Here is a 16,342-nt window from a genome sequence, read left to right as displayed (position 1 = left end):
AGTAAAACCTTGTTAACACTCTAGAGGCCTCATTTATTTTCAGATCTTCATGAAACTTGCTCAGAAGGTGTGTCCCAATGATATCTTGTATGAGTTCAAAAATGGTAGCCGTTGCTTGAAAAACATGGCTGCCAAGGGGTGGGGCATTTTTCCTTATATGGCTATAGTAAAATCTTGTTAACACTCTAGAGGCCATATTTATAGTCCGATCTTCATGAAATTTTATCAGAAGATTGGTCTCAATGATATCATCGACGAGTTCAAAAATGATGACGGTTGGTTGAAAAACATGGCCACCACGGGGCCGGGGCATTTTTCCTTATATGGCTATAGTAAAACCTTGTAAACACTCTAGGTCACATTTATTTTTCGATCTTCATGAAACTTGGTCAGAAGATTCATCCCAATACACTGCAACACCAATATATCGCGGTTGTTGGGGTCCAAAGATCGCGAGCGCGATGATAACTCAAGAATGCTTATGCCTAGGATCATGAAACTTCATAGGTACATTGATCATGACTGGCAGATGACCCCTATTGATTTTCAGGTCACTAGGTCAAAGGTCAAGGTCACAGTGACTCCAAATAGTTTAATGGTGTCCGGATGATAACTAATATTAGGTCAAAGGTCAAAGTCACAGTGACAAAAAACGTATTCACACAATGGCTGCCACTACAACTTACAGCCCATATGGGGGGCATGCATGTTTTACAAACAGCCCTTGTTTTTATTGAATTTGGTTTTATCAAGAATAACTGAACCATAAACGCTCTAGGCATTCAAGAATAACTAGGTTCTGCGCCCTGCTCATTTTTGGTTCCTACCACCTGCCACTTAATTCTTTCCCACTCAGAAGCAAAGTGAAAATGGCTGTTGTAATCAGCATAAAACCAGAACAGCCTGCGAGTAACTCATCAGTATCTAAGGGTTGGAAATGAAGCTTTTAAAACATGAATCTAGTAAGAAATTTCTTTAATTTTAATTCAACTTTCTAAGTGACTCCAAAGGCGTCAAAATATATCTAAATGCTTAAGAGATAAGGTTGGTCAACAAAAAAGTAAACATCTGTAGAAAGTGAATATAAGTACTTCAAAAATCGTAAATTCCAAATCAATAAACTTTGCCCGTAACCATATTCACAAGGTGTAGGACATTTTTTTTTTCAATATTAATTAAGTTAATAGAAAAGGTCCTACTTTCAACCCTTGCTTTTTTTTTAGCAGAACCCTGTAGCTTTTGTGATCCTTTTGTCCCTACATGAAATAAAAAGAAATGTTGTGTGCTTACTAATAATCTTAATTTAATCATGGTACATGTATGTTTTTTTTAGTACATGTACTGATTGTCTGCATGATTGTCAGTCCTAGAAAAAAAATCTAGAACATACATATATAGAAATTGCACTGAAATATGGTCCTACAGAATTCTTATCACTAAAATAGCCCAGTGTTTTTTCATTGTTTGCATTGAATTTTGGAAGATCACATCGGTTTGACAAAAATTGTCAAAATGGTGTATTTTATTTTTTGCAAATATTCTGCACACCTTATGGCCAATAAATGGCAATGGGAAAAATTATGTTATATAATAAAAATCATCCATATGCGGGGCGGAAAGTGGCTTAATTAATTGGCAATTGAACCTTACAATGGTTCAAAGATTAATGTGTGCTATTTACTTGCTCCAATGGCATTTCATTGTTTAATTTTCCATTTGAACTCAGTTTAACGCAAAAGCATGGTCTAACATTGCCTATCATGTACTGGTTTAACTACCATTCTGATTTTCTGCTTTCTGATTTGTCAAGTCTGTCAAGCCTGTATTAATTTTTAACTTCAATATTGTCTTTTATATAGGTCTTACGTCGAAAATAGAACCATAATGACTAGCTTAGAGTGTGCATGGTTTCGGACATGTATGGATTGAAATAATTAAATAGGCCTAGCACACAGGACCCCAATACCATGGCTTGCCTTTGAATAATGTCCATAGTTGTTCTTTATGTTGATTGTGCATTTGGTCAATGGTTGCTTGCAAAAGATAATTTGTGTTATTGTCGTAAAGTATTTTAAATTATGCATGTACACCTAGGGTATTCTAAAGTTTATTTTGGCAATGCATAAACAAGGACAAAGTCGGGGTTATGAAGGGCATTATTGTCCTTTTGTAACATGCCAGTATTAACCCTTTTCCACTTAGATACATATTTTGGAGCATTTGTAGTCCCTTAGTTAAATTTAATGTAAGACCTTTCTTACTTCTCCTGCGAAATGTTGTTCTGCAGTTCACGAATAATTCATGAACTGTTCGTGAACTGAGTTCATGAATTGTTCACGAATAGTAAGTGAACAGAAAATGAGCCACGTCTGTGAAATGTTCTTGAAATTTTAGTTCATGAACTGTTCATGAACACTAATGGCATGAAGTGTTCATGAAATATTCTTGAAACCTAATGGCATGAAGTGTTCATGAACTATTCTTGAACCCTTATGGCATGAAGTGTTCATGAGCTATTCTTGAACCATAATGGCATGAAATGTGCATGAACTATTCATGAACACCAACGGCATGAAGTGTTCTTGAACAGTTCATGAACAACACAATTCGTGAAAAATTCTTCAGGGTTTTGCTGTTCATGAACAGTTCATGAACATTTTTTTCTATTTTTCAATGGCTCATTTTCTGTTCATGGACTGTCAGTGAATAGTTCATGAACCATAGTTCTTCAAGAATTCATGAACTGAGGTGGCATGAAGTGTTCATGAACTATTCATGAATAAGAATTTGTCAATTTATGCAAAGGTTATCATAAGTGTTACCAAAGCTCAACAAACAGGTCAGGGTAAGAAGAAACAAGTCTTGTATTAGCACTTAACAGATAGCAACATATAACAATAATTTAAATATAACACTAATAACTGAGATACAAGTGGTTTGATAATACTCTTTAAATTTCATAATACAACTTTGCACTATATGTTCATGAATAATTCATGTATTGAAAAGATTATGAATAGTCTCATTTTCAGTTCAAGAATCATTTACTAATCAATGGTTTCCCTGAAATGGTTACACTTACAGTGCCAAAGAACTTGAAATGGAACCAATGGCTGATCAGTTCAGCCGGTAATTTATTAAAGACTTACATTTTCAAATATAACATAAACCATGTGCCTTCCGTTTCAACTTCCTGTGCACACAATATTCTTCCTTTGTAAAAACAGCAATGCAATGTACATGTTTGAGTTCTTGATATCCTCTTAAACTGTTCTTGAAATAAGATGTCCTTAAAATGTTCTTAAACTTGTCTTTTAAGTCTTCCAAGAACAATGACAGATCCTTTTAAGAACATATTGGATTCTTAAAAAGTCCATCATATGTTCAAAAACATTGAGTAGACCTGTTTAAGAACATCAGAAGGAAACATGTTGTTCAAAAAGTTCTTAAAGTGTTCAAAAATAGTTTAAGAATAATTCAAGAACAGGAAAGGTCCTTAAAAAGTTATTGAACTGTTCCTGAAAGCAGTTCTTCAGAACAGTTCTTGTACAAATGTTCTTAAAATTCTCTAGAACAGGTCAATAACTCTTACTTACAGTGGTGAAAATACTAACTTCACAGGTTTCACAAATCTATAAGATTAGTATGCTAGACATTTCAATATTACTTTCAAAAATATTTATGAAACATCTAGCACAAAGGAATTCATGAATTATTCATGATGGATCCTCAAAGTCTGTCTCAGAAAAGTCATCAGAAATAATTGTTCACGAAATGTTCATTACTAAGTATTTATGGTTAGATGAAGAACTGTTCATGAACTTTGAAGTGTTCAACAAAAATTCATAAACTGTTCATGAACGTGTCTTAAGAATAGTTCATGTCCAAAAGTTCATGAACCAAGATCAGGAACTTTTTGAGAACGGTTCATGAACAATTCCTGATTGGCTTGAAGTGTTCAAGAAATCATGAACAACATTTCGCCAAGGTTGATTCAAGTTTTAAAGGCTTCATTTCCAACTATTAGATACTGATGAGCAGCAAACAACATAAAACCTGAACAGACTGCTAGTTATATACTGGCAGGATGTTCTGGTTTTATGCTCTTTGCACATAGCCATTTTCACTTTGTTTCTGAGTGGGAAAGGTTTAAGGAGACTTGAGAGGTTGATTTCAAGGCACCATATTATTACCACATTATTACTGATGTGAAATATGTAGGAAGTGTGCTATTTGTTTAACACAAAAGTGTGAAAATCTGTTAAATTTTAATACAATTAAAGTCAATCTCAATAGCCCATAAATACCTGCTATGCTTGAAAACCTTAATTATAAGAGTTTGACAAAGAAAGAAAGTCCTTGCTTTTATTAGAATATTGGAAAATGATTTTTCTTGCCCTCCTGAGTGTCATCAGCCCTATCAAAAATCACAATGTTCCATTTGTGTTCGTAGAGGTTTGGTTAATTTTTATTTAGGTGACTGAGGAATATTAAAAATTAAAAGATGTAAACACTTGATACGGTCACTCTTTTATTAAATATTTCGGCGGCAGGCCTTCTTCAGTAAACAATTATACAGAAAATTTCTCATTTTGAGTGGTAAAAGGTCAAGGTCATCCTTCAAGTTCAAAGGTCAAATATATGGCTTCAAAGCAGCGCGATAGGGGGCATTGTGTTTCTGACAAACACATGTCTTGTTTGTTTTTTGTAATAGCTTGACCGTATGGAAGGGAATTTCCCCCAGTGCATGCATGATGTTAAATGACATTCTTATTTTAACAACTGTCATGTGCATTCTGTAATATGGTAAGTTGCATTTCGCCTAGTTACATTAGCTGTACAAGCACTTCATATACTTGTGTCATACTGATAAGTTTATATTTACTTCATATATATCTTTACTGCGTGTGTGTTATTGACAACTGCAGTTGACCTTTTGGACTTTGTATGAATGCTAATTCAAACGGTGTTCTTTGTTTAACTATGTGCATTTGGCTATGTTGCTACTGAATTTAACAAGCTGTTAATATCTTTGTGGATCTATATTTCTTCTTAAGTCGATTGCTAGTGCGTCTCTGATTAGGATTAGTTTTCGGTTTTGCATACACCGCCATTATAAATAGTTCACGTTGCGAAAAGGAGAACCAGTATTCAAAAACATAATTCTAGCGCAAATTGCAGCGTAAATTGCCGGGAGATTACTCTAAACATCAAAATCAAAATCTCCGGTATCAATCGTGATATATCGACTATCTCTGGAATCCTCCGTAAAAAATGCCTCATTTAAATACAATGAATATTCATTATGTCGAAATACCGTCTTCCAATAGCCTCATTAACTAAAAAGCGGTGAGCGGGTTCGGGTAAAAACATAGCCGTCTACAACATGCCTTATGCGGCGACACAAATTACCATTAGCAATTTAATGTTGATGTTTTTTTCTTTCATGAAGCATATCGACTGTTTTGTTGAGAATCTCGAACATTTTTTAAGAAAATGATAAGGAAACATTAGGCATTTTTTGTCGAAAAAAAATAAAACGATGCCTCACCCTCTAATATCATTTTTCTGACTGCGGAATGAGGACGCAAATAAAGGGTTGAGGGCGATTTCTTTGTGTAATAATGACACTTAATTGTTTTGTGTCATCGATCTTTAGTAATATTTGTTTCGAATAAGTTTTGTTCTTGTTCACTAACTACCTGTTATTGTGTATTCAAGTAACATGTCTGCTATTTACACTATAACAACCTACCCCCTAACTCACATATACCGATGTACTAATTTAGTAGTTTTAAAGACCTATTCGCTAATAAATGAATAACACCGGAACCACGAGGCTCGACATGACTTTGTGCAACAAATGACTTGAGACGTTGATTGTTTCGTATTACTTTGTTACTACGTTAGCCCAGTCACACCGTACTGGCGTCCTTACGGCGACCTAAGATTGTGTTTCTGGAAATTTCTGATTGTCATAGTAAGGACGCCAATGACATTTTCGGTAAAATGCTGTTTTTCGCCTTCCCGTCACACCAGCGTCCTAATTTATGGCGTTCTGCCCATATCTTTCCCATCACACGCAACATTCGTATTTGTATATGAGCTTCAGTCTGAAAAAACGTGGCTTAATGCTTGTGCGTAGAGTGTCGTCCTAGATTATCATATGCAGTCTGCACTGGCTAATTAGGGACGACCTTTTCCGCCTAGAGTATATTTTCAATTAGAAAAAAAAACTAAATGAAATTCGATAGGTTCTTTAAACGATACTTAATACACGCATTAATTACGTTTGTAATGCACAATAATATCATATATATTATTAAAGTAATAAACATAAATTCGAATAATTACTTAAAAATTGAAAAGGCAACTTGTCATTCATATGACCCAGGGTATTGAAACTATTACCGACAGTGGTTACAGCAGGCATTACAAGTATAGTCAATAATAAGCCTATACATGAGTGTCAAGCTGAATGAGTTATATGGCCAATAAAGGGATACTAAATACACATGTTAATATCAACTATAACTGGTTTACCTTTGGTTCAGATCTATTTTGTTAGTTTAATATTGTATTTGCAGGTTTAACGCCTGTGGAATTTATGTGCGAAAATATTTTTTTAGGATGCAGTTTCAAAATCATGCTACTTGACCGCATTTAAAATATTAACGGTTTTCCAGGAAAGATTTTCGAAACCAAACAAAAAACGAAACTCGTTATTTGATTGTATCTATTCTTTTTAAATTTAACGCTTGGAAAATCTATCGAAACATCCCATTACTTACAAGCGTTAAAGTGAGCCTTATTCTGGACAAACTGGGCCGAATTCAAGTTCTTAAAGTGTCATCAGAGACTAGGCTCTGAAGTGCGCATAGGCTAATCCGGCACAACACTTTCCGCCTTTATGGTATTTTTCCTTTAAAGTAAGTATTTTCTAAGCAAAATCCTGTAATGATTCAGCCCCTATAAGCCTGTGCGGATCGGCTAATCTTGAATAATACTCTAGGCATATGCGCTTTTAGAAAACTGGGTTTAATGAATGTGCGTAAGGTGTCGTCCCATATAAGTCTGTGCAGTCCGCATATGCAGATGTCCATCAGTACCTTCGGTTGTTCCTTCGTTTGTCCCTGCGCCCTTTCGTCCCTTATTTAGTCTGTCAGTTCATCCGTCCGTCAATTCGTTCGTCTGTCCGTCAATTCGTTCGTCTTGAACACTATTTAAACTTGCTTTTGGTTGTTCGTTCTGCAGTCGGACATTTCCGCTTACCGGGTTTCTTGACTGTATTGTGCCGTGGAGTTTATAATGCCTTCGTTCATCCGTGCGTCCGTTCGTTTTGTCTCTTCTTTCGTCCGTTCGTTCGTTCGTCCTTTCTTCTGTTCGTCTGTCTGTTTGTTTGTTCATTCGTCCGTCTACAGTTTCCGCTAGCGGCTGACAGTTTGTTCATTTAATGCAGGTTATTGTACCAAACTTTTGTTTTCGGCTACTTTTTTGGCTACAGTTTCCACTAGCGGCTGTAAATTTGTCAAATTAAGGGAAATAGTTCACCGTGTTCTGTTTCTGGCTACCTATTGGCCACACGTTTAAAATGGCGCAATGTAGAAATTTGTCAGAGTATATATGTTACAACACCGTGCATAAAATTAACATTTTTACGAACACTACCGATACTATCGAATATTAATAGAAAACTCTGGTTCCCCGTCTCTTTTATGAATTCAGTATTACTAATGCGTTTGTCTTAATGCAGTCGGCATTCGGCTTACCTTATGTGAGCTGCTGCCTTGTGCGTAGTCATTTCGCTTAGTAAAACTTACAATAAATATGCATTTTCATGCATAACTTAGTATTAAAATGATGATAGTTCAGCAACAAGAAGATAGGCACATGGACTTTTTAACAGAAATGATTCATTTGTCATTTGCTCGCAAGAATACATTATTTGCATACATCGAGTAAACATTAAAACGAAGTATGCAAGTAATGTAACACTAACTGATACAAAAAAGCATAAACACGCAAGGAAGACGCAGTTATTTTAAAACAAATAAAACAAAGCAAAATGCAATTGTCATTTAGCAACAAGCATGTAATCGCGGGTATTACCAATTGTAATATATCAACATGGTGTTGTCATGTAGTAAACTATAATTGTCATTAAGCAAATTGAAATTGTAATTTAGCAGCATGCATGCACTGGCGGATATTCCCTTCCATATGACCGAACCCCATGCAATATCCTGGTGCAGTGTAAAAGGATGATCATGTGATTATGATTTATACTGTTACATTGTGTATCACTTGGATACTTTGCCAGATACCCCTTTATGTATATGTTCTTGCTGTTCAATCTTGGTTTCTATGCAATATAAAAAATCTGTAATGCTGAAATTCAAATTTAATGACATAAATCTTGCTGTATTGAAATAAAAATATCTAGAATACAGTGACGTTGGTTGATCTGACATACATGACTAAGGGAAATGCTTATTTAAGTACATGTAATTAAGCAGTATGAACTTTAGCCCAGTGGTAAACTAGGACTCTTGATGCATGGCTGCATTTCTGTGCTGTAACATGCTATTTTTAGCTATGGTTATTTTACACTAAGCTAGGACACTAGAACACTGATAGTATATTATATCAAGCAGAACTGACTAAGGATGTATGGCTATTTGCAAGTAGTAACTGACTTCACTCATGTTCCATTCTAGACTGTTCATCAGTGATAATGATGGTGTAATTTTGTAAAGTGAAAGAATCATACAATATAATTTAACTATAAGGATAATAAAAGGTAAAGAGAGTTGATGATTTTTATTTAGGCTACTTAAATTGTTAATCTGGTGCCATGATAATTGTGTTTTGCATCACCTAACAATATAATGTATTGCTAAGCTTGTTTAATAATACATGTTTAATAATACATGAAGACAACTTTGAATTAACACTTACAATAAAGAGAACATGGTGTATGAAAATGTAAGAAAGGGAAATGTATTTTCTGTGATTTGAATTTTGTATATTGTAATATAAGTGATTTTTTATTTGCTTTTAAACTTGCACACTTTTAACTTGGAAATTTAATTAAACAGACGTGTTTATATTAAAACTGTCAACTTAGGTCATTAAAAAAAAACTGTACACATCTTTTATTGACAGTTTTATTACATTAGCATGTTTCCAACAAAGGTACATTAAAGTAGCCCATTAATTCTCTGCTGTCAAAATTCCCTTGTGAATTAGCATTCAGGGCTTTTTTGACACTTTAGTGATAGTATCAAATTTGATTTTTATTTGTTATCTTTCAAATTTGATTTGTTTCATGATATTTGTCATTGACACCTAACAAAGAAACTTTGTATAAAACTGAAGAATTTTGCAAATGAATTTTTTTTTATCTACAACCACCATGATACAACAAAAAATTATAGGCAGATGCATAATATTTATAAACAAAAATTATTTACCAATGAATTCAGATTAACTGTATTTTTAACAGCAATAAAGAAAATAACTGACTGCAATATCATGAAAAATTACCATTTTAAATTATCAGAACACACAATATTATGTCCTCATACTTGTTTAATTATTTTACAGGTGTGAGTGTTGCCACTGTGGGAGGTTGATCATCCATCAGTCAAGGAAGGTTACAATAAACCAATAAAAGCAACTGAGAAAACTTACCTCATTTTTAACCTATGACTATTATAACTTGGACTCACAGAAGCATTGGTAGAACTTAAGAAGACATTTAATTCAAAAAGAAAATAATAAACTAAAACTGATAATTCATATGTTATACAAAACCAACAATGCCAATCAGCTGCAGCAAATCACAGAAATGCACAGATGTCGTTATAATTGGTAAGTTAAATTAAAATGTTTCAATTTTTTTTCAATGTAAATAATATTTAATTCTATTTTTGTTCATTCTTATACATTTAATTAAGTGCATTTTGAAGGAGAGTGTATATGCCTTAATAGGTATGAAAATAAAGGCATTCTATTTTTTACATGTTATATGCTTATTACTAGAAGAAAGACAAAATAATTTGACTTTGTTGCTTGGTACATGTACATACATGTATGTGAAGAAAGCAACCAAAGATTTACGTTTAGTATGTGTTTGTATTCAGCATTAAAAGCAGAAAAAGAAGTATATAGGAATTCAGATGTGTGTATTATTAAACAAATTTAGGGGAGCATTCATTTAAGACGGTTGTTTTTAACAAAGAGTGTACAATATATTTAATTGCAGGCCTTTTCCGCTCCATTTTGGGAAAAAGCCACACTGGAATTTCGGGAATTTCGCGGCGTGAAAAATTACATTTTGGGAAAAAAAAATATCGCGAAACTGGCTCCATTGGGAAAAATAATCGCATTTAAATAGTGTTTCTTATATTTCAAAGAAGCTGTTAACTGGTAAATAACGACTATTTTGATTTAATTAAAATTTTACAAAATATTATGAACTGTGATAAGTGCAGGGATTTTAACCTGATTTTGGGGAAAGGGCCTGGTATTTTTTTGAGGGAAAACAATCGCGCGAAACGCCCGATTTTGGGGAAAATAAGCAAAGTCTTAAATAATCAATTAAACAAATTTTACTGATTTTAAAACAAAGTCAAGGCAACAGGTAATTTAATTATGCAATATTTTTCTATTTTCTACACTGGATCAGGTTAACTTATATATTTAAAGGTTTAAAAAATATATATATATTTTTAATTTAATTTTATTTTATTTTTTTTCAATTGGGAAAAAACAACCAGATTTGCATTGGGAATGGAGGCGAAATTCGGACCCGTGGCATAGGGCGGAAAAGGCCTGAATTGATGCTGAATGATTAATATTTAACAGTCCTAAAACCTGTTACATAAACTTACATTATGAGTTGATTCATGCGCCTGTATGCGTCAACTATTTCTAAACAAGATGCTATCATTTATTGCTCATTGGTTGAGTTTTGCAACACTTAACACTGTGGGATGCATGTAGTTCAACTTCAAGGATGGATGATCCAAGCCGAATGCAAGAAAGCTAATGTTACGTGTATCTATTTGTTCATTCTGAACATCTCAGCTTATCAACTTAAAACTGAAGGGCTTAAAGGTGGAGTGCAAATTTCAGCTTTGTTTTTTTTTAATTAAATACACTTGTGAAGCAATCACATACATTTTCATTACATGAAAGTTATTTGTTGTATGTATAATATTGCATAAGTTTATGAATTTAACAAAAATAGGACAATTCTATTGTCAACAGTTTTGACTTGTAAACAATTATGAAAGTTTGAATAATAACAAAAAATTTAAGCGTTCATTTTACATAATGAAAAACGTTGTTGTGACTTGAAGTGGGCCTCTGTGTAACATATAGATAGAATAGTCAGATGAATCTGTTTTAAGCAAACAGAGTGACAGATAAGCAAATGTTTTATCAAGTAACCTGCAAAGGAATTTAATTCCTGAGTTCAAGATGATAAAGCTGTGGGAAAATGACACACTCAGGCTATATGTAAACATAAACATCATAAATATCAATGTTGACCTCGGCTGAGTTTAACCCATTTATGCCTAGTGGACTCTCCCACCCTTCTTAATTGGATCAATTAATTTCCAAAATTAGGGATGTCAGGTATATTTATTTCTATTTTTAGAATATTTCTTACAGAATTTCGTTAAAGCAAACAGTGTAGACCCTGATGAGACGCCGCATTATGTGGCGTCTCATCTGGGTCTACGCTGTTTGCAATGTCCTTTTTTCAGGACGCTAGGCATAAATGGGTTAATAGTCAACATGTCCTAGGCTAAGTTGTTCTTAACTGAAGTAAAACAAATTTACCTAGTAATTATTAGAACATCAAGTTAAAAATGGAGTTTTAAATGTAAAATGTACTACAAACATGACTTGTAATGATTTTAATTATATATTTACCCCCACTAATTTGAATGACACATTATCCATATATGTAGCTATTTTAATTACCAAGTTATCATTTTTTGTGTAAGAAAATATTTGTATGAAAAGATTACCAAATAGCTTATAATGAAAGAACAATTAATGAAATAGCTTTTTGATAAATTGTTCATTTTGCACTACTACATTTAGATTTCAGTAATTTTTATTTTACATACATTTCAATTAAAAACTGATTTTATTATCAATATATTTTTTACAGTACTTGTGGCTATACAACTAATTTGCCATTCATAATGATATAGCAACAGAAAAATCCATGCTTATCCTGCAGACAATCTAGAACATACCAGACAACTGGAACGGCCATTGACCTCACCTTAAAGATCATTTCATGCTGAATATCTGTCTGATGTCTAGATTATCAAACCTTTGAAACTACGGGTAACTGATTTCTAAGCCTCAAGGTTTATAATAGGTCCATATGTTTAAATATTATTGTTATTTGGCTCCATTAGTGATTGGCAAATGTTGTAATGATTTGTTCATATTTTAGTTTAATTGATATTACATTTGTATATCATGAAGAATGCTCTTTTGTTAAATGTATTTGGCTCCATTAGTTATTGGAAAACTATTTACATATTTGTTTCTATTTTTAGTTTAATTAACATGATATTTTTCCATTGACTACAATTTCTTATGGGATAGAATAGATTATCATTAGCTATAGATTTAAAATCTATAGGTACCATATTTTTATAACATCGCTTCTAGCATTTACAATTATACTTTTCCTCATAAAAAGGAAATGTTGTTGATTCAATTTATATGTTTTATTGCAAGACAAGAAAATACATTTTTGGATTATTATTTTTTCATTAGCAATCAGTTTTTGCCCAATTTTAAGCGAGGCTGTTTTCGAAGAAAACCTGAGCTATTGTCATAGCCTGCTAGTCATCCGACGTCCACCGTTTGCCGTAGGTGTTGTGCTTAAACCTTAACATTGGCTCTAAAATCAAAGTGCTTCCACCTTCAACTTTGAAACTTCATATGTAGATGCACCTTGATGAGTTCTACACGCCACTACCATTTTTGGGTCTCAAGGTCAAAGGTCAAGGTCACTGTGACTTCTAATATCAAACTTTAACATTGCCTCTAAAATCAAAGTGCTTCCACCTACAACTTTGAAACTTCATATGTAGATGCACCTTGATGAGTTTTACATGCCACACCCATTTTGGGTCACTAAGTCAAAGGTCAAGGTCACTGTGACCTCTTAAAGAAAAAAAAAAAATCTGACAAGCGTTCGCAGCCGAGCGTGGCACCCGTTATGCGGCTAATGTATTGACATAGCCATATTAAGGTGTGCTCATCAAATTAAAACCATCTGCCATTCCATCAAATATTTAGTGTGAACTGCCAAGATTGTTACTTTCGTAGCAAATATAATATATTGAATATTATCATAGTAGGCATTTTTATCAAAACTTACTTAATTTAAAATAATTATTTTAAAAAACATGACTGCATTATGAAAAGTATCATAATGGAAAATTTTGAAAGATTTATGCCTCTTTAACTTTTAACGCAGTTAAAAACGTGATGATGAAGATAACATTTCTCAATCAAAATTATTTACATTGATTCATTTTTGTTGTGATCGCCCAACTGACTGAAAGAACATAATCAGGGTAATTATGTTATAGTGGAAGTATTATAAATGTTGTTCTGTCAACTTTCACTACAACACTAGCTGATGTAGTTAAATGGCTCCATGTTTTTCGCTATTATCATACTAACATGAGTAAGCATATTTTGGGGAGGGTCAAGGTCACATTTGTTATCTTTCACTGGACAGGTGATCTGAGTATGATATACATGTGGTTGAACAACTGTCAACTTTCACTACAACAATTTTATATCCCAGTTACTTTAAAGGCTCCATATTTTGCTCTACATTAATTATTAAATGAGTTAGCAATTTTTATGGAAGGTCAATGTTACATTTTTGATGTATTCAGTAGTGATCCTAGCATAATATACTCTTGGTTAAATAAAACTTGCATCATAAATGTTCTTTTTGAGTGAAACTATAAAATGCTATTAACACAAGCATATTTCATTATGTCTTTGCTTCAAGAAAACTATTAAGAATGTAAAGGAGATGTAAAAATAATAGCATAGCTACAACAAATACCTGTTCTTTTTCCATCTTTGTGAAAACTTACCAAAAGTAATATCTTAGTTTATTACCAAAAAAATGTAAAATAGAATAATATGCTCACAGAAAAGTCCATACTGTATTAAAATCAAGTTTATGCCATCTGGTACCTAAGAACATAAGATCGCCTTGCACTGGGGAAATCAGATAATTCATGTGTGTAAAGTTTACTGTGTGCAAACTGCACAGGCTCAACTGGGACAACACTTAATGGATATGCATTAAGCCCTGTTTTCCCAGATCGAGGCTCATCTATATACAATCCTTTCAGGGAACGGCCCATCAGGTATCTGCCTATCCTACATGTTGTCTGGTTACCGGCCCTACTACACAGGACAGCCCCACCCCAATCCCATGCTGAATGCACGACTGCAGGAGGTGGATAGAAATATTTCACTGGTGGAGCAGGTATTGAATCTTTTTTATTTGCACAGATAATCCTTAAAAAAAATAATTTTTAAATGTGAACAATAAATTATTTGTTCTATATACTGTTCAGTATAAACTTAAAACTTTTATTTTTAAAGTTTTTATCAATAAGTCAACAATTTATTTTCAAATTACTGAAACTTTGTATTTTATATTTTAATTGAAGAGAAAATTTATCTGAATTCACAATGCAACATACGTGTATGAAAAGATTGCAGCCTAATATTCCTTGCGCCCCTCTTTTTGATAAACAAATCTACAATCCATTTCAAAATTCATCAAGGTAACAACCTTGCATATTACTAACAATGGAGGCTAAACAAGCAATATTTTGAAAATGCAGCCTCAAATACAGGCTAAAGAAGCATCATGTTATAGATCTGAGCCTCAAATGCAGGCTAAATTAGCAACATTTTGAAGAATGCAGTCTAAGGCAGGCTAAGTAAGCACTGTTTTGGAGATTGAAGCATTAAATAGAGGCTAAATAAGCGTCATTTAGAAATTCCCAGCATAAAATGATATTTTTGCTTAGTCAAGAATTCCAATGAAAAATTCCATATTGCCCCAGATTAGCTTGTGTGGACTTCACAGGCATGCATCAAGCCATTTTTCCAAGTGAGTGTGGCGGCTCATTTTGAAGATCTCAGACTCATTCCATGATCCCATCTTACAGGACCTAGAATTCCTCAGCGAGGGTTTGGAGGGCCGGTCCAGCAATCCCGTGGCAGTCCTGTTTGACGCTCTCTCGCACCCAGACGCAGATCAAGGGGCAGATAACCCGTCTCTGCTGCGCTGGAGATACGAGGAAAATCACATGGTTGAGCACATGGTGTTGGGAAAATCTAAACCGGGAGGATCTTGGCAGGTGGGTTTCATAGTGTTTCAGTGTTTGTTCTTTCTAGTTTATACACGCCTTATTTTGTAATGTTGACTTTGGTTTCAAAAACATTTCATCGAAAATGTCAGTTAACCCTTTCCCACTCAGAAGTAAAGTGAAAATGGCTATGTGCAAACAGCATAAAACTAGAACGGCCTGGAATAAACTCTCAGACTGCTCAGCTTGTATGCTATTTGCTGCTCATCAGTATCTGAAGGTTGAAAATAACTTCCAAACTTGAATCTAGTAAGAAATGTCTTTAATTAAATTTAACTTTCTAAGAGACTACAAATGCTTGAAAATACATATCTAAGGGGTTAAGAGTTATACTGGAGCCTTATATTGCTGCTGGAGATCATGAGAACCTTAAAAAATTACTATTAGCCCGGCTTTATGAATTTGTATAGGTAAGGTCAAAGGTCATGGTCACATAATATTTTAAGAAATTGGTTTCTTCATGATTTTGTTGGGTGGCGGGAGAGGGCGGATTGATGTTGCACAAACATCTCTTGTATAGGATTACTATTTGCACGCATTCTGACCAGTACATTATTTTCCTAAATAAGTGTAGCTGGATTTTAGGATGCTATTTATATCAGATTGTACTGAAAGTCATTTGGTATATTGTGATAAAATGTTTAAGGTATTTGAAGCTACATGCCAAAGTATTCATTTAGTCTTTGTAATGATGTGGCTATGTTTATGCCCCCCTTCGAAGAAGAGGGGGTATATTGCTTTGCTCATGTCGGTCAATCGTTCGGTCGGTCGGTAGGTCGGTCCGTCCGTCCACCAGGTGGTTTTCGGATGATAACTCAAGAACGCTTGGGGCTAGAATCATGAAACTTCATAGGTACATTGATCATGACTTGCAGATGATCCCTATT

At 33.8% G+C, this 16,342-nt stretch overlaps 1 protein-coding gene across 20 annotated transcripts in view; it reads left to right on the top strand.

The window, feature by feature from the left end:
- LOC127856139 (oxidative stress-induced growth inhibitor 2-like) overlaps positions 1-16,342 on the top strand; it is a 44,817-nt gene that overhangs the window by 19,348 nt on the left and 9,127 nt on the right. For 14 of the 20 annotated variants that reach the window (XM_052392164.1, XM_052392168.1, XM_052392166.1 and 11 more), the window contains exons 1-4: positions 8,635-8,800; positions 9,607-9,873; positions 14,424-14,560; positions 15,255-15,446. In XM_052392164.1, coding sequence (XP_052248124.1) covers positions 9,822-9,873; positions 14,424-14,560; positions 15,255-15,446 — 381 coding nt within the window. In that variant the 5' untranslated portion in view covers positions 8,635-8,800; positions 9,607-9,821. Of the gene's footprint in view, positions 1-8,634; positions 8,801-9,606; positions 9,874-14,423; positions 14,561-15,254; positions 15,447-16,342 lie in introns of those variants that run through there. The other 6 variants (XM_052392149.1, XM_052392154.1, XM_052392152.1 and 3 more) reach the window with 1 other exon arrangement.

The sequence above is a fragment of the Dreissena polymorpha genome, chromosome 13 (assembly GCF_020536995.1).
Source record: "Dreissena polymorpha isolate Duluth1 chromosome 13, UMN_Dpol_1.0, whole genome shotgun sequence".
Classification (NCBI taxonomy): Eukaryota; Metazoa; Mollusca; class Bivalvia; order Myida; family Dreissenidae; genus Dreissena; species Dreissena polymorpha.
The sequence above is the reverse complement of the archived record's forward strand: the minus strand, read 5'-3'. Positions and strand labels throughout refer to the sequence as shown.